Raw genomic sequence first — 25617 nt, forward strand, 5'->3', positions numbered from 1 at the left:
CCCCGGCACCATCTGGAAGGAGGGTCCCAACTATGGGAAGGTTTCCCTCTGCTCCCGTTGACTGCTCTGCTTCCCTGGGCCTTTCATCCTCTTCAACAGCGCAGGGGCTGTCTGACCAGAGGTGGGACAATTCTACAGTGTCCTGGAAAGCCTCATCAACATACCTCTCTTAGCTCCTCCAGTTCCGCTACCCTGGCCTCCAAAGTCCGTACGTGGTCTCTGAGGGCCAGGAGCTCCTTGCACCGATTGCACAGATACGCCACCCGCCCACAGGGCAAGTAATCATACATGCTGCACTCAGTGCAATAAACTGGATAGCCCCCACTCTGCAGCTGTTCTTCTGCCTGCATTGTCTCCTAGTTAATGAAAGGGTTGTTTAAGCAAGAAGTTTTGAATGTAGTTTGGTTTATAGGTTTTAAGGGGAATAAAGGGAAACAGATGGAACTGGCAAGTGACCTTGCAATGGGAATTAAAACCAATAGTAAAAGATTCTATAGCCATATAAAGAAGAAGAAAACAAAGAAAGAAGAAGTGGGACCACTAAACACTGAGGATGGAGTGGAGGTTAAGGATAATCTAAGCATGGTCCAATATCTAAACAAATACTTTGCCTCAGTCTTTAATGAGGAGCTTAGGGATAATAGCAGGATGACAAATGGGAATGAGGATATGGAGGTAGAAATTACCACATCCAAGGCAGAAGCCAAACTCAAACAGCTTAATGGGACTAAATCGAGGGGCCCAGATAGTTTTCATCCAAGAATATTAGAGGAACTGGCACATGAAATTGCAAGCCCATTAGCAAGAATTTTTAATGAATCTGTAAACTCAGGGGTTGTACCGTACGACTGGAGAATTGCTAACATAGTTCCTATTTTTAAGAAAGGAAAAAAAAGTGATCTTTGTAACTACAGGCTTGTTAGTTTGACATCTGTAGTATGCAAGGTCTTGGAAAAAAATTTGAAGGAAAAAGTAGTTAAGAACATTGAGGTCAATGGTAATTGGGACAAAATACAACATGGTTTTACAAAAGGTAGATCATGCCAAACCAACCTGATCTCCTCCTTTGAGAAGGTAACACATTTTTTAGATAAAGGAAATACAGTGGATCTAATTTACCTCGATTTCAGTAAGGCATTTGATACAGTTCCACATGGGGAATTATTAGTTAAATTGGAAATGATGAGGATCAATATGAAAATTGAAAGGCGGATAAGGAACTGGTTAAAGGGAAGACTACAACGGGTCATACTGAAAGGTGAACTGTCAGGCTGGAGGGAGGTTACTAGTGGAGTTCCTCAGGGATCGGTTTTGGGACCAATCTTGTTTAATCTTTTTATTACTGACCTTGGCACAAAAAGTGGGAGTGTGCTAATAAAGTTTGCGGATGACACAAAGCTGGGAGGTATTGCTAATACAGAGAGAGACTGGGATATCATACAGGAAGATCTGGATGACCTTTTAAACTGGAGTAGTAGTAATAGGATGAAATGTAATAGTGAAAAGTGCAAGGTCATGCATTTAGGGATTAATAAGAATTTTTGTTATAAACTGGGGATTCATCAGTTGGAAGTAACAGAGGAGGAGAAGGACCTTGGAGTATTGGTTGATCGCAGGATGACTATGAGATGCCAATTTGATATGGCCGTGAAGAAAGCTAATGTGGTCTTGGGATGCATCAGGTGAGGTATTTCCAGTAGAAATAAGGAGGTGTTAGTACCATTATACAAGGCACAGGTGAGACCTTATCTGGAATACTGTGTGCAGTTCTGGTCTCCCATGTTTAAGAAGGATGAATTCAAACGGGAACAGATACAGAGAAGGGCTACTAGGATGATCCGAGGAATGGAAAATCTGTCTTATGAAGGGAAACTCAAAGAGCTCGGCTTGTTTAGCCTAACCAAAAGAAGGCTGAGGGGAGATATGATTGCTCTCCATAAATATATCAGAGGGATAAATACCAGGGAGGGAGAAGAATTATTTAAGCTCAGTATCAATGTGGACACAAGAACAAATGGATATAAACTGGCCATCAGGAAGTTTAGACTTGAAATTAGACGAAGGTTTCTAACCATCAGAGGAGTGAAGTTCTGGAACAGCCTTCCAAGGGTAGCATTAGGGGCAAAAGACATATCTGGCTTCAAAACTAAGCTTGATAAGTTTATAGAGGGGATAGTATGATGGGATAGTCAAAGATCAATTAATTGCCAAAATTAGGCTATTAGCAGTAAATATGCCCAATGGCCTGTAATGGGATGTTAGATAGGGTGGGATCTGAGTTACTACAGAGAATTCTTTCCTGGTGTCTGGCTGGTGAGTCTTGCCCACATGCTCAGGGTTTAGCTGATCACCATATTTGGGGTCGGGAAGGAATTTTCCTCCAGGGCAGATTGGCAGAGGCCCTGGGGGTTTTTCGCCTTCCTCTGCAGCGTGGGCACAGGTCACTTGCTGGAGGATTCTCTGCACCTTGAAGTCTTTAAACCATGAGGACTTCAATGGCTCAGACATAGGTTAGGAGTTTGCTGTGGGAGTGGGTGGGTGAGATTCTGTGGCCTGCGTTGTGCAGGAGGTCGGACTAGAGATGATCATAATAGTCTATTCTGACCTTAAAGTCTATGACTCTAAAGGCTCAGAAAAAAGAATGCTATAGACTGAACCACCAACACCACATTCTGCATCAACCTGGGATATCCTTGAAGGTCTTTCCGTTCAAGTATTAAGTATTTGGTGTCTAAGAAAACAAGTAATTTCCTGGTAAATCTATTCCTGTTCAAAAAAAAAAATCTGCTGACAACTGCACAAACTTTAGAAAGCCAGGAATAAGTTTACAGTTTGCATCTGTGTACAGCATGCCTTACAATAGGGCCATTCATAACATGAACATACACAATGATAAATTCTGAAGTTTTAAAGCAAAGATAATTATTACTTAAGCAAACACAAAACACCAGAAAAAATGCTTAAAGTGAAAATCTTTTCTCAAACTCTCCTCCCGCAGGCTTTCAATGTTTTAAATTGGGGGCCAACACCCTTACAATAGTTAAAAAGAATTAAAAATAGTAGTCACTTCAGACTGGTTTGTCCAAACCATAGTGACACTAACAGGTTAGCAGCTCGTCATTTTCCCCATTATAGTAGATAGTCATAGGTTCTAAGTTGTAAGTGAAAATCCTAACTAATGTGTGAGACTATTAGTGAATTATTTATAGCACTTCTGTTTTTCAGGGTATATTAATTTCATTTTTAGCATTTTTCAGTTTTATGCAGATATTCAAAAATAGGGGGTTTTCAGGGCTTACATTATTCATTATAGTGATATATACTACAATAGGTAATATCTTTATAATTTTCCTTAGCACACTAATGTAGTAGTTTCAAACAGTGCTATGTTAAAGCGAACTAGGTAACCTTTAGTCAAGTGCACACCAGCAGGGCCTACACCGACCAATAATGCACAATATGTTAGTGCACTTTAGAAATCACACCTCCATAGCCTTCATTACTGCTTGGTGTATACATGCCCTTAGATAAAAGTAACCAGTTCGAGTTTATTCGATTAACACCAATTTAATTATTTTTATATCAGGGTATTTTATCAGTCAAAACCTAAATCAGAAGCCCTAATTACGTACTGTAGAAAGAGTGACTAAATCCACAGAAACATATTCAGATAAAAGATATCCTTTATGCAAAAGCAAGAAAACCTTTATAAGTTCAGTTAAAAGCATTTATTTGAAGCCTAATCAAGGTTACTTGTACATTTCAAATCTGGTGGGAAGTTTGATCTGAAGAATGAATCACAAAATTCTCCTATGAAAATGAGAACTGATATTTAAGCCAGGTAAATAGCACCTCTGACATGTCAGATTAGCTGCAGCAGATTTCAATATAAAATTTATCACAAGGATAAAGGAAAGCAGAGCATCTGCTCTAGAAATGAAACTGAGTTAGCAGAACAATTTTAAACATGGTTTTAATCCTGTCCATGCTAACACAGTTTAAGCATATTTTGCCTAGCCAAGGTAGGCAGTCAAATCTGTTTTTAAAATGCACTTCTATCTAGAAAACCTGGAGTTTAATCAGTAGAGTGAGCGTCAGTGGATGATGGTGACATTTGAAAGTGGATAGACAAATCTGACAGAGAACTGAAGTGTCTGGACAACGAAGTCCTTGAAAAGTTACTTTTGATCATTTTTACAATGTACTCCAAGTAAAATTAACCACATCTTGACTATTTTACACAAATCATTTACCAAGTAACCATATTATTTATAAACAGAACATTTTTAAGCCATCAAATACAACAGTGTAGTGATACTATTAAAAAGAAATAAAAAAGGGAGTCACCTACTAACAAAGTTCTGAACTATGTAAACGCAAGTAAATGTGTATCAATTTTTATATTCTCTGGGAGGAGATGGCTTGAGCCTTAGAAACTACAGATAAAAAAAATAGAAGAATGAGGAGATAAGTGCTCCACTTAGGAAGGAACAATCAGGGAAGAGACTGTCTAGGAAGAAGTATGGCAGAAAGGGATCTAGGGGTTATAGTTGACCACAAGCTAAATATGAGTCAACAGTGTGATGCTGTTGCAAAAAAAGCAAACGTGATTCTGGGATGTATTAACAGGTGTGTTGTGAGCAAGACACGAGAAGTCATTCTTCCGTTCTACTCTGCACTGGTTAGGCCTCAACTGGAGTATTGTGTCCAGTTCTGGGCACCGCATTTCAAGAAAGATGTGGAGAAATTGGAGAGGGTCCAGAGAAGAGCAACAAGAATGATTAAAGGTCTTGAGAACATGACCTATGAAGGAAGGCTGAAAGAATTGGGTTTGTTTAGTTTGGAAAAGAGAAGACTGAGAGGGGACATGATAGCAGTTTTCAGGTATCTAAAAGGGTGTCATAAGGAGGAGGGAGAAAACTTGTTCACCTTAGCCTCTAAGGATAGAACAAGAAGCAATGGGCTTAAACTGCAGCAAGGGAGGTTTAGGTTGGACATTAGGAAAAAGTTCCTAACTGTCAGGATGGTTAAACACTGGAATAAACTGCCTAGGGAGGTTGTGGAATCTCCATCTCTGGAGATATTTAAGTGTAGGTTAGATAAATGTCTATCTGGGATGGTCTAGACAGTATTTGGTCCTGCCATGAGGGCAGAAGACTGGACTCGATGACCTCTCGAGGTCCCTTCCAGTCCTAGAATCTATAAATCTGTGAATATAACAGAGACCTTGAAATATCCAACGATTGAATTTCTTCTCTCGTGAAGAGTTTTGGAAAGATAACTGGTTAAATTAACAGACTAATACAAATGAAAGTCCAACACAACTTTAGGACTAGAGTTGGGATGAGTTCTCAACATCACCCTATCTCTATGAAAAGTTGTGTAAAAAGGATCAGTCATAAGAGCCTGGTGTTTACATCAGCCAGAAGGGTCAGAAATGGAGGCTAAAAAGGCTGCTTTGAGAGTAAGGTTGTGTAAAGTGCATTCAGAAAGAAGCTCAAAGGGAGATTCCATAAGGTTTGGAAGGATAATACTGAGATCCCACATTGGAGGTGGTTCTCTCGCTGGTGGATATGCATGCAGTAACCTCTTTAGAAATCTAGACACTGTGGGGTGAGGGGAAAAAATGAACATGAGTGCATGGGTGGGTAGCAAACCAACATCACTGCAACATGGATTTTGACTAAATTGAATGAACAAGTTCAGAATGTTTGAATTAGGGCTGTCGATTAAATGCAGTTAACTCATGCGATTAACTCAAAAAAATTAATCACAATTAAAAAAATTAATCGTGATTAATCACGGTTTTAATAGCACTGTTAAAACAATAGAGTACCAATTGAAATTTATTAAATATTTTGGATGTTTTTCTACATTTACATATAAAAATGTGTTGTAATTGAAAAAGTGTATATTATTTTTATTACAAATATTTGCACTGTAAAAATAATAAACAAAAGAAATAGTATTTTTCAATTCACCTCATACAAGTGCTGTAGTACAATCTTTTTGTTTTGAAAGTGCACCTTACAAATGTAGATTTTTTTTTTGATTTTTTTTTTTTACATAACTGCATTAAAAACAAAACAATGTAAAACTTCTGAGTGAACTTGTAGGCTCTGTCCTACTTCTTGTTCAGCCAATCGCTAAAACAAACAAGTTTGTTTACGTTTACGGGAGATAATGCTGCCTTCTTCTTATTTACAATGCCACCAGAAAGTGAGAACAGGTATTTGCATGGCACTTTTGTAGCTGGGATAGCAAGGTATTTATGTGCCAGATATGCCAAACATCCGTATGCTCCTTCATGCTTTGGCCACCATTCCAGAGGATATGCTTCTATGCTGATTATGCTCTTTAAAAAAAAAAAAAAAAAGTGTTAATTAAATTTGTGCTTGAACTCCTTGGGGGAGATTTGTACATCCCCTGCTCTGTTTTACCCACATTCTGCCATCTATTTCATGTTATAGCAGTCTCGGATGATGACCCAGCACATTGTTCATTTTAAGAACACTTTCACTGAAGATTTGACAAAACGCAAAGAAGGTAGCAATGTGAGATTTCTAAAGATAGCTACAGCACTCAACCCAAGGTTTAAGAATCTGACCTGCCTTCCAAAATCTGAGGTGTGGAGCATACTTGCCTGCCTATGAATTTTTTCCCCTTTCTTGGGAGGCAGACTTCTGGTAGTTTCTGCAACTTTGACTTGAAGTAATTCCAGGCCTCCTCCGCCTTTAGATCCACAAGTTCTTCAGTCCAATCCACTTCCCTAACTAATTTCCTTAATTTTTTAAAATTAGCCCTTTTGAAATCAAAAACCCTAGTCAGACAGTACTTTAGCCACCCGGCCATCCTTCACTGTTTCTAGCATTTACGCTTGTGAAAATAACCTTCTAAGTGTGAACTGAGATTAAACTGTTACAGTGCTGTCTTCCTAAGTCTGTAGACTGATTGCTCCAGTGTTTCTCCATCTACTCAGAACGTTTCCAAGCTGTGTGAGAGAAAAATGACCAAATCATGTTAGTTTTCACCAGTATGGATTTGATTTAAATATTTATTTATTTAAAAACATTTTTGCTGTTAACAAGCATGTTGTCTCTGGAGACACAAATCCGCAGTTTGAGAACCGCAAAATTAAGCATCTCTGATGGTATCGTCTAGACTGAGCACTGAGTCCCATTGGGTAGATAGAAAGATTAACCTAAATAATCTATACAGAAGCCACTGGAACCCCATAAAATTGGGTCCCTAATCCATGAACTATTGGAACTCATTTACAAAACTTTTCTTAAACATTACATGAATATATAGTCTCATACTATAGAATTAGAATTTATAATCCCTATTCCATGATGAGATATTTTTGAGCTATAATGTATTTTAATTAAAACTATCTTTAGATAGTTTTTTCCTAAAAAAGCATTATATCAAAAAAAAATCTGATTTTTTTAATTTTTTTTTTTTTTAATCATTGATTTTTATCCACCCTGGTTTTCACTTCCCTTTGAGGAGATGTGAAACTAAAAGGAACCAGGTCAATATGCTATTGCTTATAGTTTTCACAAGCCACAACAAAAGTGTCAGACCCCTGGTGCTATTCACTATGGAAGGGGACTAAAAATTAAGTCTGCGGGAAGATTAGAGTAGCATGCACAACCTCTCATCCCTTGCAACATCAAGAAAACTGCAAGAGGGATGGAGTACTGGAGACCCCCTCCACACTCATAGCATCCAGAAGTGTAAAATAGAGTGGGAGGTCCATCCTTGTAGTAACCATGAGCATAGGTGCCGACTCCGTGAGTGCTGCGGGGCTGGAGCACCCACGGGGGAAAAAAAAGGATGCTCAGTACCCACCAGCCATAGCTGATTGGCGGTGCTGCTGATCTGCTGTTTGGCATCTCGGGGAGGGGATTGGGAGAGGGCAAAGAACAGCAAGCTGTGAGCGGAGGCCTCGGGAGTCTGGCGGTGGAGCGAGGGCAGGGGCCTTAGTGGCTGGAGATGGAGTGAGGGTGGGAAGAGGTGGAGCGAGGGTGGGGCTTCGGAATGGACAGCCCGCCCCTCCCCCGGCGAAAAATAAAGGTCAGTGCCTATGACCATGAGGCTGAGGGTGGAAGAGGAAACACAGAGAGCTTCCTTCTCTTTCATTCCAGTAGTCAGAGAGGGTTGGGTGGGTGTGGGGCTTCACACTTATCAAACGCTTATTACTATGAGAGTGATATGAAAGATAGAGCTACCATGCATAATCCAGGGACAGCACCCTGATAGAGATCCCAGCACGCTTACCTTTCCAAGCAACTGGGAAGGAGTGGAGGCTATCTCTTCACCTAGCCTGACTAGCAATCCCTCCCCCCCCCCCTCCCCCCCCCCCCCAGTTTTTCATACATCTGTGTCTATTAAATTTGGTCTCCTGTCTACTAGGTATCTGGTTAACTTTCCACTGTTGAGTGTGTAGATATGAGAGAGAGTGTACGAGAGGGGAGAGAAAATTGATGGGATTATTGACAAAAGAGAGTGTTGAGGGGAGAGAAGAAAGGAGTTACAGAAAACACATGGGAGGAGGTAGAAAACATTTCTGTAATAATAGAAAGAGATGAGAGGGTGGAGGCAAGAGAGAAGGAAAAATGGAAATATACTGAAAATAACTCCAAAAAAAAAAAAAAGATACACCATGATCTGTTTTGAGGGGTGGATAGGGAAATGGAGTGGAGTAAAGACAGGAAGGAAAAAACACAACAGAAGCAAGAGAGTCCTAGTAAATAGGGCTGGTCAAATAGTACTTGACAACTATATTATTCAGTGAATGTCACTGGCGTTTGTAGAATAATTTCATTTGATACTTTTGTGGTATTTGACTAGCACTAAAGATAGCTAAGTACTTTTTGGCAGTTATAATATTAGATGAATACTGGTAGAATGTATTCAGCTTTTTTGTTTGCTATTTGATAAGCTCTAATATTAAGTTACATCTTTAAAATATTATATAGAATGTTGATTCACAATATTTTACAAATAAATACAGCATCCAACTGTTCCATTCCTTTAAATTGCAGGAGGCGTGGCATTGGTGAGGTGTGGCATTGGGCCTCAATGCAGAAAGTACTTAAGCATGTATCTAACTTTAAGCACATAAGTAGTCCCCATTGACTTCAGTGGGACTGTTCATGTGCCTGAAGTTAAACACGGGCTTAAATATTTTCCTGAACTGAGGCCTTAGTGTGGGAATGGGGACACAAGTATTTTTCATCCTTACTGGTAGGCTTAGTTCTCAAGGTAGGGTAAATGGTTCAAGCACCATGTATGTATGGTTTCAAATGGCAAAATGTAAAGTGTATGATGTGTGTGTCCATGTACTTTCCAGTGTTCAGTCCTCTTGTAAAATCTCTCAGTGATTTTGTTTGAACTGTTAAGATAATAGTTATGTAACTTTCCTGACTGTTAGCGGTCAAGGTGTAAAGTTTTTTAGGGCTTGTCTTCACTAGTGTGCTATATCGGCATATATCAGTTCAGCTGTGCTGATGTAGTGCGTCTGGTGAAGATGCACTATGTTGATGGGAGAGTGGTCTCCCATCGACATAATTACCCCACCTCAACGAGATGTGGAAGCTACCGCAGCAGAAGAGTGTCTCCCGTTGACATAGCCTGGTGTAGACAGTGCTTTAAGTCAATGTAACTTACATCGCTCAGGGGGTGATTTTTCACACCCCGGAGCAACGTAAGCTACGCCGACTTAAGTGGTAGTGTAGACAAGCCCTTACTTTTCTTAGGCAATTGCTGAAATGCAAGGAGGTTCTTCTTGTGATAAAATGTAATGATAGGTATGTCTTGTTCATCTGTATTTATTGAAAGCAATTGTGAAATCCTAGTAAATTTTTTTTTATATTTCTACCCCTCAGCTTTAAATCACATACAGTTTACTCATAATGTTCAGATCCGTTATTTGGGAAACTGTGAAACTAAATATAATTTTTCTCAGAACTTAGTGTTCTTAGGATACAGGATTTAATGAGTCATATCTGAGTAATTTATCTTGTGTATCTTGGAGAAGAAGGAAGTCAGGTGGGAGAAACATGGTGTGCTGGACCATATAAGCTGCTTTGTTAGATGAAGTGACTCCTTCAAGATAATGCTAACAAAATCTTATGTATATTTTAAATTTTTTATTTTTTTTAAGGGAGCTTTTCATATTGATATACCAAATTTCCTTTTTCAGCTGTCAAACGTTTAATGAAGGAAGCAGCCGAATTGAAGGATCCTACAGATCATTACCATGCACAGCCCTTGGAGGTTAGTTCCTGTGTATAGTCGCTGTAGCTGCTAGTTTGTGTCTGCTGTATAATACCTAATATAATTTTTCTGCCTGGTTACATTGCTTTAAGTCCATACATAATATTTAATTTTGGTTTTGGAGATTAATAGACCTTATTAAAATGGTCAGATTTTTATTTTTTCCTTGAAAACTATCAGGAACATTTTAAATCTAATGACATGTCATGGACTTGACTCATCGGTAAAAAGTACATAATAAAAGTTAAGATTATATCTAAGTAGTCATTTCACATTGTTGCAATATGTTTTTCCCCTGGGGATTGCATAACCTCATAATTTAAATGTGAAGTGGTTATGCATCCAAAAAGAAATTCATGTTATGTTATGAAGTTACCCTAGCAGAAAGTTTAAGGCTAGATCCTGTAATTGGATTGACATGTGTGCAGCCCTGTGCATACATAGGAGCCCATTGAAGTAACTGGTGGTTCAGTATGAGCAGAAGGGAGCAGCTGCAGGATCTCACCTTTATTTAAAAAAAAAAAAAAAAAAAAAATCTTACCCTAAAGATGCTATCTATGCTGCAGTCTCAGTCCTGGACATTTTATAAACAGTCAAAAATTTGAGGAAAGGTGAAATTCTAGTGCTGACAAGAACGAAACTTAAAAAATGGTTATTTGTATCTATAGACTTGTCTACATAGAGCAGTAATGCAGACTTTGGGGGTGTGATTTTTAAAGTGCACTAAAGCAGCAGTTCTCAAACTATGGGTTGGGACCCCAAAGTGAGTCGCAACCCCATGTTAATGGGGTCGCCAGGGCTGGCTGGGGCCCAGGGCCGAAGCCTGAGCCCCACCAACCCGGGTCAATGCCAGAGCCCATGGGCTTCCGCCCTGGGTGGTGGGGCTCAAGTTACAGGCACCCTGCCTGGGGCTGAAGCCCTTGGACTTCGGCTTTGGCCCCCCTGCCCAGGCCAGTGGGGCTCGGGCTTTGGCTGGGATAGCACCAGCTGGGCAGCAGCCCAGACGCGACTGACCAGGGGCTGGGCGCAGCGTGCGCGCTGCTGGGTCTCCCGGGCCTCCCCCCAGCGCTTGTGGAGGAAGGGTGGGTTGTTGTTTTTTTGGGGGGGTTTTGCCCTGCCCCCTCCCGCCACGCGTCCCGATACTTGACTTGGGTGATCTGGTCACCCTACACTAAAGGTTCCCTAGTGTGCTTTAAGATAGTGCTGTTTGAAACAGTACTACATTAAAGTGCACTAGGGGAACATTACAAACAGATTACTCATTACAATGTATACAGAGAGAGAGAGAGAGCCCTGAAAACCCCCAATTTTTGGACATCTACATACAACTCAAAAATTTCTAAAAGTAAACCTTAAAAAACAGAAGCCCTAAATGTTGGGACTTTGCTATTTGGTGGAATTTTTGCAAAAAAGCTTAGTGCACTTAGCATACTTAGAGCACTTAACATGCTTTTGGGTGCTATAAAATACAGATTATTGTTATTGGTTAGCTTTTGTTTTTACTTGCAGTTTTTCTCCTGAATAATGATTTTGGTAAAATATCAACTTTCATTTTTTTACTTATATTTCTGTTTTATTTTAAATCCAGTGTTTTAAACCAAGTTTAGGGATAAACAACACCTGGATTTTGGTAATAGTAAGAATAAGAAGGCCTATTTCAGGATGTTATTTGCTGGTATTTTGTATGAATGTGCTGATTGCTTGTTAGGACAGTCTCTCTCTCCTGGGGAGAGAACAGTGAGAAGCAGAACCTGAATAAATGTTGATAGTACTATTCTGTCCTTTCAAGAGTGATAAGTAGGTGGGCAAACATAGAGCTGTGATCTAGCACTCAGCATTAGTCATGAGTAGGGATATGACTTTGTCACAGTGTTGGTCACCACTGTCACCAGAATCTGTGAATTTTGCTGTTGATTTCAACTCAACTGTGAAAACAGTGAGCATGTCTTAATTAACAGGAAGCAATCATGACTTTTTCACAGTGTCAGCGGAAGTGAAAAAGTTAAAATGGTTGGGATATGCAAACCTTTGAATAACAGTAAATAGTGGACAAGAGCGACAAAATATGAGTAAAAATTGGCAAAGTGCTAAGCAACGAGCACAGCAATATTCTCAAACATTTAATGAAAACAAAGGGAAGTTATTTTGTATGTAGTGCAGCATACATGTTGATTTTACTAGAAACACTAGCTATGACAAGTATCAGAGGGGTAGCCGTGTTAGTCTGAATCTGTAAAAAGCAACAGAGGGTCCTGTGGCACCTTCTGTTAGTCTTAAAGGTGCCACAGGACCCTCTGTTGCTTTTAGCTATGACAAGAATCTGGAAAGTGCAACACGTACCAACAAGAGGCATTACAAGTGGAGGAAAACAGAAATCTGAAACGTTAGAAAACAGCTGTTTTCAACAGTAGTTCAAACTACTAAGATTGAAGAGCAGCTTTAAGGAGATATGAAGCTTTCAGAATAACAGAAGCCTTTTCTGCTTCTTGCATACCCTTGACAATTCAAAACTCAGAGGGTTTTCAGAATGCAATCTGGAACGCACATTGGAGTTATACCTAGTGCAGATGAGTTTAGAAAGTTTTACTTACCCAAGAATTTTGAATATGATATTCAATAATTGGAGAGACAAGGTGGGTGAGATATCATCTTTTACTGGACTAACTTCTCTCGTCTCTCTCACCAATAGAATTTAGTCCAATAAAAGATAACTTCTGTTGGTGAGAAAGACAAGAGAAGTTAGTCCAGTAAAAGATGCTACCTCACTCACCTTATCTCGCTAATATCCTGGGACTAACATCCCAAAACTGCATACATTTAAGATTTAAAAGAAAAATTGCATGGCTTTGAAGGAATCAGCGTGGTAGCAGATGAAGCTATTGATGCTGAAGACAGATATGTACTTGATATTCTCGCCATCCTTGGCCGAACAAGCAGTGACAACGAAGCTACTTCAGCTCCATGTGAACAAAACAAGCGGGAAGTATTTTTTTTGAGTTACGAGGTTTTGGAAGCAGTTAATTTAAAACAGTAAGCTAGGCAATAAGGGAAACTGTTGAGAAATTCAGAATACCATTTGATTGCGTGACAGATAATGCCACCTACATGGTGAAAGCTTGGGATTGAAGTTTGAAACCTTTATTTCTAAATGCAGTACACCTGATGTGCATGGTGCATTTGCTTAACCTGGTTGGCGATTTGTGGATGAAAATACTTTTAAAAGTAAATGCATTTGTTGTGGCTATAAAACAAGCTTTCACTGCCTGCCCCGCAATGAAAGCACAGTTTTGTATGTTTCTAATTGAAAAAGGGAAAAGTCCTTGCATCCCACCAACCTCTGGATGGAATAGCTGGTTCAGAGCACCTCTTTATCATCTTGAATATGCTGAGGATTACATTTCATTTTTTAGAAAGGGGAATGATCATAATAGTTTTAATGTGTTGTAGAGGTTAATCTCTGCCAATCTGCCTAAGTTAGAGGCTCTGGAAGAATTAGAGGCTCTAAAGGAGTTTGTACCACCAATCATGAATACTTTCACGGGTTATGAAGAACCCACAGTTCAGGCTCATTAGGTGAAAAATGACTGTGATCTTGTGCTGTGAGCTGAAAGCTCTGTTGAAACTTACCAACATCCAACAACCAAAAATTGCACCTCTAGAAAGCACAATAAAAAATAAGTCATACATGGAAACTGACTCAACCTCCCACTTTTGCCAACCTGCTGCTGCTTTTTTCAGTGCTGTATTGCTCCTTAACTGTAGCCTTTGCAATGCTGCACTGTCTTATAGTAGTTATCCTCATTTAGCTTTCTTCTGATTTTTAATTTTGAATTTTTGCTATGCTACAGAGCTACAGTCCATGCTTATTTTAATAAAGTAATGATTATCTGTTTTTGTCCTGCTCTCTCTGACTTATGTGCTCTTGTTTTTTTGGTTTTTAGGATAATCTTTTTGAATGGCATTTTACTGTTAGAGGCCCTCCAGATTCGGATTTTGATGGAGGAATTTATCATGGACGAATAGTACTACCACCAGAGTATCCCATGAAACCCCCAAGCATCATTCTGTTAACAGTAAGAGTATTTAGCAGTCATCCTTTTTATATGGTCATTTCAATTAGATTAACCTTAAAAGACGTTAAATCATTTTTGGCAATATGAGAGAGAGTTCACTTAGAGAAAAGTGCAGAATTGTGGCTTTTTATTTTGTTTATCCATTTGTATACCTGTAAATGAGACTAAATGAAAAATTTGAAGACTATTTATGCAAGATTACATACATTATGGAAAAACCACTGTAGGATGAACTGAACTTAGTGCTTTGACCACTGAAAGAGGAGGGAAAATAGTTCCCCTACTGCTGTGGTAGGAGGCATAATGCCATGCCATTTGATTCACTTTGGAATAGTGATGTAGGCAGGGACAGTTACCTATGTTGCTTGCTGAAATGTTATTTATAGTAACTGTAATGAAATAGCTGTTTATTAAAACACTTCAAGTTCTTATTCCAAGGCCAGAGAAACAATGAGAAATAGTGGATGAGCAAACAAACTGAGTGACCTCGTCTTGAGAGAGGTTTACGATCCAGTTTCAATTGACATCAACAAGAGCTGCATGTGCCCAGCACCATGCAGGACCTTGCCTCAAATTTGTGTCAGGAGGATTTTATTTAGTAAATAATTCAATATTTGTGTGTGTGTGTGTCATACATACATAAAGAGTATTAAAGTTGCAAAGACAAGCACTTAAAACTTAAGAAATGCCAGAATTAAGGTTACCTACGCAACCTTAATTCAGAACCCTTGTGCATATGCATTAAGATACAAGAATGGAAAAAACATGTGATCATGTAATTAAAGACTGTATCATAATTAAATTATATACAGTGGAGCCATATTGACCCCTCTACTTGGGTCGTCAGCAGGGTTTTGGACTTTTGGATCTACCGTACAAATCTCTACCACTTGAGTTAATGGAGTAACTGGTAGTAGTAGTAGTAGTTATCCTCTATGTGGACCAGCTACTAGAAGGGGATGAGACACATGCTTTTCTAGTAGGTTTCACAGCTGTTTGTTGACAACAGAGGAATGTTAGATGCTCAGGATTCCTGAGTTCAATTCCAGGTTCTGAAGGGGAGCTTGCTACAGTGGTTATGGACCCTTCTGTTTCTGTGCCCTCAGCTTGTTCCTGTCCTCCTCTGTTCCTGTACACCTCTGGTTCCTGCCCCTTCAGCCTCTGCTTCTATTCATCCCCACTCCCTGCGTCCTTCCCTCTTCCTCTGCTCCCCTCTACCCTCTGGCTCCTGCAGCCTCTTCACCTACTCTGCATTCCAATTTGTTGCTCATCCTTTACACTGGCTGTGTGTCAGACAGGGAGCATAGATAGTGCAGGAAGGACAGTTTCACTGCTCTGTCCTGTGCCCCGAACCACAGTGAACCCCAGCAGCTGGGAGGAGTAATTGCAGGGTAGATCCTGCTAAGCCCCTGGAACCCTGGGCTGAAGCATGCCTAGTGCAGATGGAATCATCAGAAAATTTAGCTGCCACACTCTGTCAAGTCTCTAGTAAGCATGTGCAAACTGAGATTTTTCAAAGGGTTATAAATTGGTCAAATCTGGATAATTTTCACTGGGATGGCAAAAAGCACTTTCCTGGTGTCAAATTTTAAGTCCCTCCAAAGCAGAGAGGTGCTAGTTTCTGATCTGAACATTTGTTTAAAAAAAAAAAAATTAACGGGCAAAACAATGTATTTTTTCCTAATCTCATTCTTGGAAACTGCTGAACTGTTTTAGCTGAAACTTTCCCCTCCAAATCAGCCTCATGTGAACACCCAACATGGATTTGAAAGTATCAGGCAACCTTAACTATAGATGGTGCTACCAGCTCTGCCTGTATATATAACAAGAGCTAACCTTTCACCTTTTGCCAACACTTAAAATATGTTTTGGCAAAAACGTGACCGCATCATAGTGACCTTAACTTCTAAATTCTTTTATATGATTCAAAAATTTGATTATGATCACCCATTATTAATCAATTCCAGTACATTTTCTATAGTATTCTTGGCTTTTAAATTTTGAAGTTATTCTCATTTGTCATATGAAATGTTGCAGATCTTAAAAGTGAAATACAGAACTCACTTTTGGAGGATTTCTGCTATTTATGTTATGTTTAAAAGATATCTTACAATTGTCTTCAGTGCTTTGTGCAGACAGCAGCAAGGGTGGCTTCAACAAATCTAATCTAGCTTTATATTGTTGTCATTTGTTCAGTTGTTATGATGTTTGCAAACAGATTTACTTGAAAATATTTTTACTGTTTAGTTTTTTTGGTAGAAGCTAGTTTAACAAGGAATATTTGAGTTGAAGAATGTCTTTTTTGTTTTTCTTCCCTGACTCCCTTCCCTGCAGGCCAATGGCAGGTTTGAAGTAGGGAAGAAAATTTGTTTAAGCATCTCAGGACATCACCCTGAAACGTGGCAACCTTCATGGAGTAGTGAGTATTACTTAACATTCAATGTAATTCTTCTTCAGCAAAACATTGATGGACACCAACAAAACTAGTTTTCAGAATTATATTCTTTGTGAAATTATCCATTATCTTATCTCAGTTTTATACTGTGCTCATCAGCATATCATTTAAGCACATTGCTTGATATATGGGCCAATCTCTGATAACATGCAGAAGAATTTCTTCTACTTACTCCCCTGACCTCAAGGAGACACTGGAAATAACATTGTTTCAGCTTCTGTCCCTTATAGAGAAATAAGTAGAATGGAGGGAAGAGGCACATGGTTTTAGTGTTGTCATTTTTCCTGGATAAGTTGATAACTACACTTTGAATTTAATTCATTTCTATTAAGCTCACTTAATTGTAAACAAATCTTAGTTGAATTGACAATGGAATCAATATCTTCTTATAGTATCTATTGATCACAGGACTAAAAATAAATAAATTCCAAGACAATACCTTATTTGCTGAATGCCAACTAATTGTATGTTTCTCCAGGGGTAAGGTAAAGGGTACATAGGAGTCTTGGCTGGTGCTGTGAGCACTTCCTCTCCTGTTTCAATCTAATTTAACCCTTCATGCCACTTTCTATTCAAGTTAGCAGGGCTGGCCTTTAGGGTCTGAAAACTCCAAAGCTATGCCCCAAATCCATTTTTGGACCCACATACACATCCATATTAATCTCTATTTTTAATCATAATAGGAAAAATAGCCACTGAATTTGTGGAGGTCACCTTGGTGTAAATTAATCACTAGGGTTGAAATATGTCACCCTAATTTTCCATAAACAACATGGGTTTAGTCACAGTTTCCACCACAGTTGTCTGGAACTAGCTGTTGGGACCTGTATAGCCCATGATCATAAGTCCCATGGTTTTTTTTTTTTTGTGTGGATGCCAGGACTATGGCTACCACTGACACTAGGCTGCCTTGAGTTCTGCAGATTAAATGGTTCCTCTGCTGAGTTGGCACGATAGTCTCTGGCGCAAGCAGGGATACTGCACAGTTGCAAGCAGCCAAGCCAAAGCAGACAGAAGTAGGAAGGCTATCTCCCCTCAACTTGAGCAGCAACTGCGGCATACTGGAAGGTGGAACCTGGCCTCCCACCCACCCTCAGCAGCACCCTTCCTCAGTCTTGTGAGAAGAGTGGAAAACAAGAAGCACCATAGGAGAAGTCTCCTAGGGAGAGAGTAAAGGGGGCTGATCTCAAGGGAGAAAAAAGATGGGGTACCCAGGAAGGGGAAAGGTAAGGTGGTATGTTTGAGATCAGTGAAGGGATGTAAATTGGTGTGAGAGGGAGGTATAGGGAGGACTCGGAAGAGACAATGGAATACAGATGGGCTCAAGGGGGTGGGAGATCAAGAGAAGTATGGTGAACTATTGATATTTATTTGCCCTGGGTAAACGAGCAAGTAGAATTTTACATGACTGCGTATATAAAACATTTTGAGTGTTGTTTTAAATTTATAGTTATGAAAAATACTTTGAATCCTATTTTAATTCCTAGTCTGGTCACTTTAAGTTTTCCTTCTGAATCAGCTTGAATAGCAATATAGGTTGGATATTAGGAAAAACTATGTCACTAGGAGGGTGGTGAAGCACTGGAATGGGTTACCTAGGGAGGTGGTGGAATCTCCATCCTTGGAGGTTTTTAAGGCCCGTCTTGACAAAGCCCTGGCTGGGATGATTTAGTTGGGATTGGTCCTGCTTTGAGCAGGGGGTTGGACTAGATGACCTCCTGAGGTCTCTTCCAACCCTAATCTTCTATGATTCTATGAGTAGCGTGTGGTCAACTGAGTAACATGATTTGTAATTCTGACATGGCACTCTGTACTAAATGAACGCTATAAGGAGAGGGGAGGATCCAAGACCCTGGGTTTAAAATGACTGAATGGTTTTTGCTTTTTGTAAGTCTCACTGCACTATACTTCTTATACCTTTCCCTGAAGTGGGAAGAGGAGGAATCATGCAGCAGGATGCATTGCAGAAGGACCCTTCTTTTTATGTCCCCCTCCGCCCCATCTATCACTGTTTGTTTTTATGCCATATTGTTAATCATTTGTCCCTACCCTGGCTATAAATTTCACACTTAAATATACTGAAAGGATTAAATTCTATGACCAGAGTTTTGTGGAAAACCAGGGCTCATAGAATTGTGCATGAATCAGCATGTTCTGCTGAAGCAGAATTACAGCTATGAACATTTTGAGGCTGCAGAATCGCAGGAGTTCTATTAGCAGAACAATTTTTCAGTCTCTGCTTAATAACTTTTAAACTTTTTTCAGCAATTGTTGAGGGCTTTTGTGGGCAGTATATATGCTGCTGTGGTATTTATTATCTGTGGGCTTGTATGTTAATTTTCGTAGGTAACACTTCTGTGATTGCCTATTTAATTACTGTTATGGTGCCTTAAATTTTCATATAGGCATTGTTTTATTATATATAATAAACAGTTGTAATAAATCAAAAGAAGAAACATGTACACATGACAGGTATGTTATGTTCATTGCAGACACACAGAAAAATTAGTCCTTGTCCCGATGTGCTGACAATCTAAGGCCCAAATTTAGCAAATAACTGTACGTAGGCCATGCCAACTTAATCTCCTTATTATCGTCCTTTTCCACCCTATTTCCTCCCTCCTTGTTTTGAACTCAGCTGTTCATTTTGATCCATTATTTCTATGGGCCTTAGCCTTTCTTTTCAGTCTTTATCCTCTGCCCCCTTCTATCAGCCATCACTTCACCATCTCCCCTTACGTAACCCTTCCATCTGTGACTCCTTGCCATAAAAGAAAAGGGATTTTTCTTGTGTTCTCCTTATTTTTTGTATACTATTTTTGTTGGTTTTGGTGTGATTACAAGAAATTCTCTTCAGACAGAATGGAATCTTTATAGGCAAAACTCATTACTACTTTTTTTCCTCCACAAAGTCTAGACTCAATTAAGTAACAATTCTGGGAAAAACTTCATTTGAATTTTTATTTTTTTTCCAATTTCAGTAAGAACAGCTTTACTAGCCATTATTGGTTTTATGCCAACCAAAGGAGAGGGAGCCATAGGATCCCTAGACTACACACCTGAAGAAAGAAGAGCACTTGCCAAGAAGTAAGTCTTATTTTTTTAACATCTCCAACAATCTTTAATATAAAAATCATAGCTGTAGGAAAGAGGATTCCCCTTTCCTCTGATCTGGATAATCACTTCTAGGATTGTCAGTCAATTGGAAATAAGCAACTATATATCAGGATTATTATTGTTAATTTATTTCTTCAATGCCAACAGTATGCTTGTGTCAATGTGACTACATTTCTGGTCTTGTTTCTTTTCCTAAGTTTGTTTTGCCTTCAACATCAATTCCCTTTAAAATTTTTATGTCTGTGAAGACTTTCTTTCTGCACACCAGGCTTATAGGCTGTTACCTTATCATGTAACATCTATGAGAAAATGGTAGGAGTGCTAATGCCATCTGTACATTTGTCACTGCAGCCCAACAGAATGTTTTGCCAAACCGATTTCTTCCTAATAAAAAGAGAAGTAAAATGAAAGTGATAGTTTTCAGGACCAGTGACTGGTCTCAGAGGTCTAATTGCAGAATTAAGGAAGTGGATCAATGGATCTTCATTTTGCATATCAAGGCAAGATCCCTTGCTCATCCTTAGAGCTTCTTAACTGGACCTTTTTGAAATTCCAGTTCCAATGAAGGGAAACTCTAAATTGTCTTATTACCTCAAAGGTGAAATGGTTCTGTGGAATCACTACCTTTGTGTCATAGTAGAACTTGAATAATAAATATAGCTCTTAGAAGCAGGTAGTAATATAAATTTGTCGGTGACAAGTTTTCTCCTAAGCGGCAGTGTCTCTTAAACTACAACCCCTTATTCTCTTCCATGCCTTGCCATTCAGATTTAGTCGGGCATATCCAGCCAAAAGACCAAACATCGCAATTGAAGGTTGATGTGAATTTCCATTTCTAGAAGGGGAGAAGACAAAGTATGTGTGTTACCTAACATTGAGAAAAATCTTTCAGCTACTGTTCAGAAAGATGCTAAGTGCACAAAGTCTGGAGTTGTGTGGCCCAATTGAAGGCTGAACTGTTAGTGCTCTCTAGGACTTTCTTCTGAAGGAAAATGTAATCTCTAAGAAAGGTACACCTCTACCCCAATATAACGTGACCCGATATAACACGAATTCTGATATAACGCGGTAAAGCAGTGCTCCGGGGGAGCGGGGCTGCGCACTCCGGCGGATCAAAGCAGGTTCGATATAACGTGGTTTCACCTATAACGCGGTAAGATTTTTTGGCTCCCGAGGACAGCGTTATATCGAGGTAGAGGTGTATTAGCAAAAAGAGATGCTTTATGATGTATTTGCAAAGTGCTTAACGATAGCTTATATGTAGGTGTTTGATATCTTACATGGCTAGAGCTCTATGGATGAATTTACAGGATATGCAGAGCAGTATTTCTGACCAGAAATTCATTTAATGGAAGTCCTTTAAGAAAGTAGACCTTGGTCTTTTGGTATTTGGCTTCCTCAATGTTGCAGTCTTAATCTTAAATAAGACTTTCATTAATGTTATGCGTTCAGATGTGACAACACTTTGTGCTGTGTGGTTGAATGAACAATGTGAAATGTCCTAGATTACACCACCTCTGCCTGCCGATTCCAAAGGATTGGGTCAGTAGAGTAGTTTTTGAAGTAAGGACTCAGCATTGGACAAAAGGCTGGTGCTTAGAGATTTATTACCTTAACACTCCTGAGATGCAAAGAGATCACAACAGATTCCACTTGCTAATAGTTTTGAGCGTCCCTCTTGGCGGCAAGAAGGTAGTGAAGGAGTAAAGTGGGTCAGTATATCAGTGCCTTGACATGAAGGCAGTGTGGAAAGCTCAGCTTCATTTTGGAGACAGCATGTCAACGCATACAAGATTAATAAGAATGGAGAATTCTAAAGGATAGCTTGTCAAAATAAGGCACCCAGGAACTGCAGGTCCTATTGTGACTGAGAGTCCCTGATACTAACATTTGTCATCAATCAAAGCAACTTGCTTGAGAAGCTATGTCAACCTCACTATGGCTGGATCATCCATCAGATAATCCATCATATAGATTTGGGAGCACAGTTAGTAAAATGTTCAGCCAATTGGTGTGTGGGGGACAGTCTGGATCTATTGACCTTTTATTTCAACAAGGATGTTGAATATTGTGGCATCTGATACTCTGTTGCATTAAAGAAATACCCACATTGCCTCTCTTCAGACCATTCTAAACACAGCTGCGTAGATGATCTTCCTTGTCTATTGCACTGATCTTTCTTGTCCATTCCTCTGATCATATTACCCTCAATCTTTTTGAATCCTTTAACAGGCTTCCGCATTACTACCACATCAGATTCAAGATTCCTTTTCTCACCTTCAAGGCGCTTAACAACTCTATTTATCTGTCTTTTCTCTTACCACATTGCTCCCTACTCTGTCAGTGATATCAGCCTGGATTCTACACACACCCTGTCTCGATTTGGGGTGCAATTCAGACCAATGATGATGTGTCACTGCCTGCCCTGTAGCCCTGGGTGCCTTAAATGCTCTGCTGCTGTGGCTCACAGCTCAGGCACCAATTGCCAGCAGACAAGCATGCAGCCCTGGTTCAACACTCTGACCCCAGCAGTCTGCCTGCAGCACAACAGCCCCACCTTGGTCTCCACCAGTCTAGGTTTCTACTTGCAGGGTGACCTCCAACACCCTACCAGTCCCAAATTTCCCCAAAACCATCGGCCCTGAAATGGGCAGCTCTCCTGGAACATTCAGAAGAGTAATATGGTCCTCTGGTCCTTTAAAGAGACAAAAGCAGAGCAACTTGTTGCCTTAACTGGAGTTAATGGTCACTTCAATTCACACACAGCACTGGCTTGGTTTAGATTAAAAGTAAAACAAGTTCATTAACAAAAGGAGAGGTTCTAAGTGAGTTCAAGTACAAGGGATAAAGACAAAATGGTTACAAGCAAATGAAAGTAAAATACTCTCTAGTGGCTAAGACATAACTCAATAAACTATTGCCTTGGTTCAAGGTAGATTTCTTACCGTCTTTTCTTTCCTGCCATGACTGTCTTTTTCTCAGTCAGGACCTTCCACAGAAGTACAAGGTGCTGGTTTCCCTTGTCGTCTTAGGTGAAAGATCTTTGCCTAAACAGGTTTTTCACCTATAGTCAGCACCCAGAGACTTCAGCCACCTTGGCTGAATGACCCTTCTTTCTCAGCTTGCAAGAGCTGTGGCCTCTTGTGTCTGTCCAGTGATCGATGCCAAGATGGCATCTTCTCTCTCCTTATGTCTTCCCAAACTCACTGTTTCATCCCCGACTCAGCCTTATGCTGTTCTTCCTTTCCTGTGGACTTCCTATCCCATTGCTGAGTCATACATAAATGGGGCTTCCATTGATTTTTGGTCACACCTTGCTTAATTTTATTGGAGACAGGTAGATGGCTGCCTTCCCTCCTGTGTGTGGGAGAAAACCTATTTCACAATGATATTAATCACCAGAATGTCATTAGCTTTCATAAAAGACCTTGCTCGATACACTTTTTTATAATACAATAATATTTAAGGTTAAGATTTTGTCATGGTTATTTTTAGTAAAAGTCAGGGACAGGTCATGGGGGCCATAAACAAAAATTCACAGAAGCCTGTGACCTATCCCTGACTTTTACTAAAAATAATTGAGACAAAATGGGGGATGAGAGCCTAAACCTGGCTGCTGGAGGGGAAATAGGGGGAGGGGGTCCAGCACCTGCCACTGCTGTGGCTGACAGCTCTGGGCTCCCCCTCGGAGCTGCGGGGCCGGTGGCAGGGAGCTGTGGGTGCCCCCCCTGCCCGGGGTCTCCCCGCTGCCAGTGGGGCTCAGAGCTCCGCCCCGGTCGCCTGCAGTGGCTGGGAGCTGTGAAGCTGGCGGCTTGGAGCTCCGGGTCCCTCCATTGCCCACAGCAGCCAAGAGCTGCAGCAGCCCCTTACTGCCTGCGGCGGCTCAGAGCGCTAGGGCCTCCTCTAGCTAACAGCTCCAGCCCCACTGCCCAGGGGCTGAAGCGGAAAGTGTCACGGAGGTCTCTGGAAATCATGGAATCTGTGACTTCGGTGACCTCCATGACATAATCTTACTGTTAGTAATATTGTATACAATCAGTTGATTATATTACTTATCATTTGAAGTTCAGTCCCCTGTTTTTATAGTTCAGAGGCTATCTCATCCACTCACTAAGTTGATGGCTTTGTTTGCCTTTTATGTAACTATGCCTTCATTGTGTCTGTCTGATGATGAGGCTGGTCAGACAGTTACACATTCCTTTGTCTAGGGCAGAGTGGGATTATGTATTGCTTGTCAGACAAATTTTAAAACATAATTCTAGCATGTATCCATAACTCTTTGTGCACACCCGATACATACATCATGCTAGAATATTAATGATCAGTGAGTTACTCATTTTCCATTGATCTCTTACATAACTCCTTCTAGATATGGATGACGACAGCAGAGTGTGAGGTGTAATGAATATGTCAGGCCTGATAGGAATTGCTGATACAGAGTAGTGAACCCCCAGTGGGCCTTGGTATCACACCCCCATGTTTATTTTTCAAGGAGCCTTGACTTTGCTCCTTTTATCATGGCATCCTCTACACACAGAACACATTACTTCATCTGATTAAAAAAGTCACTACATTCTCCATTAATTCCTTCCTCAAGACCCATTTCTGCAATGATGTCTGCAATAAATTAGCCAGTTAATTATGATTAGGTGATTAGGTAATTAGGTAGTTGGAGATAGTATATTTGCACTGTGTTTATATTCCTTTTTTCTCCCTTTATGTGTTGCTTTTCTCCTTAGATTGTAGCTTTTTCAGGTGTGTACAGTGTCTAGCATATTGTGGGTGCCACCAAACTACAAATACTAAATTTTCTCTGCTTTATGCCTCTTTTCTCCCTGATGGTCTGCATTGGTAAGAATATGAAATTAGCTGACCTTTTCAATCTCTAGATTCTCTGAGAGCCCAGTGATTTTAATTGCTCTTGCTGGCCAGAAGGTTTATGCACTCGCTTCACTCTTTAGCCCCATTGTACAAACTTCTGGTTCTCAATCTTCTTTTGCAAAGTACTTGTACTCCAGAAATAAGAATGTCTTTTGCTGTTGTCTTGCCTTCTGAGGAAAGAGCATTTAGAAAAGTATGTATGTTATCCACAATGATCTGCACCAGCATTTACTCCAAATGTTTTATTTGGGACTCATTGTAGAGAGTGTCACATTTTTTGCCTGCACGTTGTACAAGTCCAGGAATGTTTGTCAAAGAAAATACCTGATTTTGATAGTGTTATTTCTGTCAGCATCATGTGGACAAAGTATGGGTTCGTCCGTTATTCATTCTTTAAGGTCATAGTTTAGATTAGACCACAGGCTAAATTGCAGGATAGGGAAAAGAGATGGCTGGAGTTAATATAAGATACAAGAGGATAAGTACCAAGAACTTACCTGTGGGTGTGGGTGGCTGTGGTGGGGGGCGGAGGGAGAGAGACGTGTATAACAGACAATGTCTATAGTATGATAGAAATGTAGATCTGCAAATGACATCGAGCCGTAATCTAGTCCATCCTCTGGCACTGAGGCAGGACAGAGTATAGCTAGACCATCCTGACAGGTGTTTTCTAACCTGTTGTTAAAAACCTCCAATGTGGGGGGTTCCACAGCTTCCCTTGGTAACCTGTTATGGTACTTAACTATACTTATAGTTAAAAGTTTTTCCTAATACCTAACCTAAATTTCCCGTGTTACAGATTAAGCC

At 40.0% G+C, this 25617-nt stretch overlaps 1 protein-coding gene across 1 annotated transcript in view; it reads left to right on the top strand.

The window, feature by feature from the left end:
• Window positions 1-25617, top strand: part of UBE2J1 (ubiquitin conjugating enzyme E2 J1) — a 53618-nt gene that overhangs the window by 8033 nt on the left and 19968 nt on the right. The window contains exons 2-5 of the mRNA XM_024202733.2: window positions 10211-10284; window positions 14226-14357; window positions 16692-16776; window positions 19794-19899. Coding sequence (XP_024058501.1) covers window positions 10211-10284; window positions 14226-14357; window positions 16692-16776; window positions 19794-19899 — 397 coding nt within the window. The remainder of the gene's footprint in view (window positions 1-10210; window positions 10285-14225; window positions 14358-16691; window positions 16777-19793; window positions 19900-25617) is intronic.

This window comes from Terrapene carolina, unplaced genomic scaffold (genome assembly GCF_002925995.2).
Source record: "Terrapene carolina triunguis isolate 2854851 unplaced genomic scaffold, T_m_triunguis-2.0 Scaffold42, whole genome shotgun sequence".
NCBI classification, from domain to species: domain Eukaryota; kingdom Metazoa; phylum Chordata; order Testudines; family Emydidae; genus Terrapene; species Terrapene triunguis.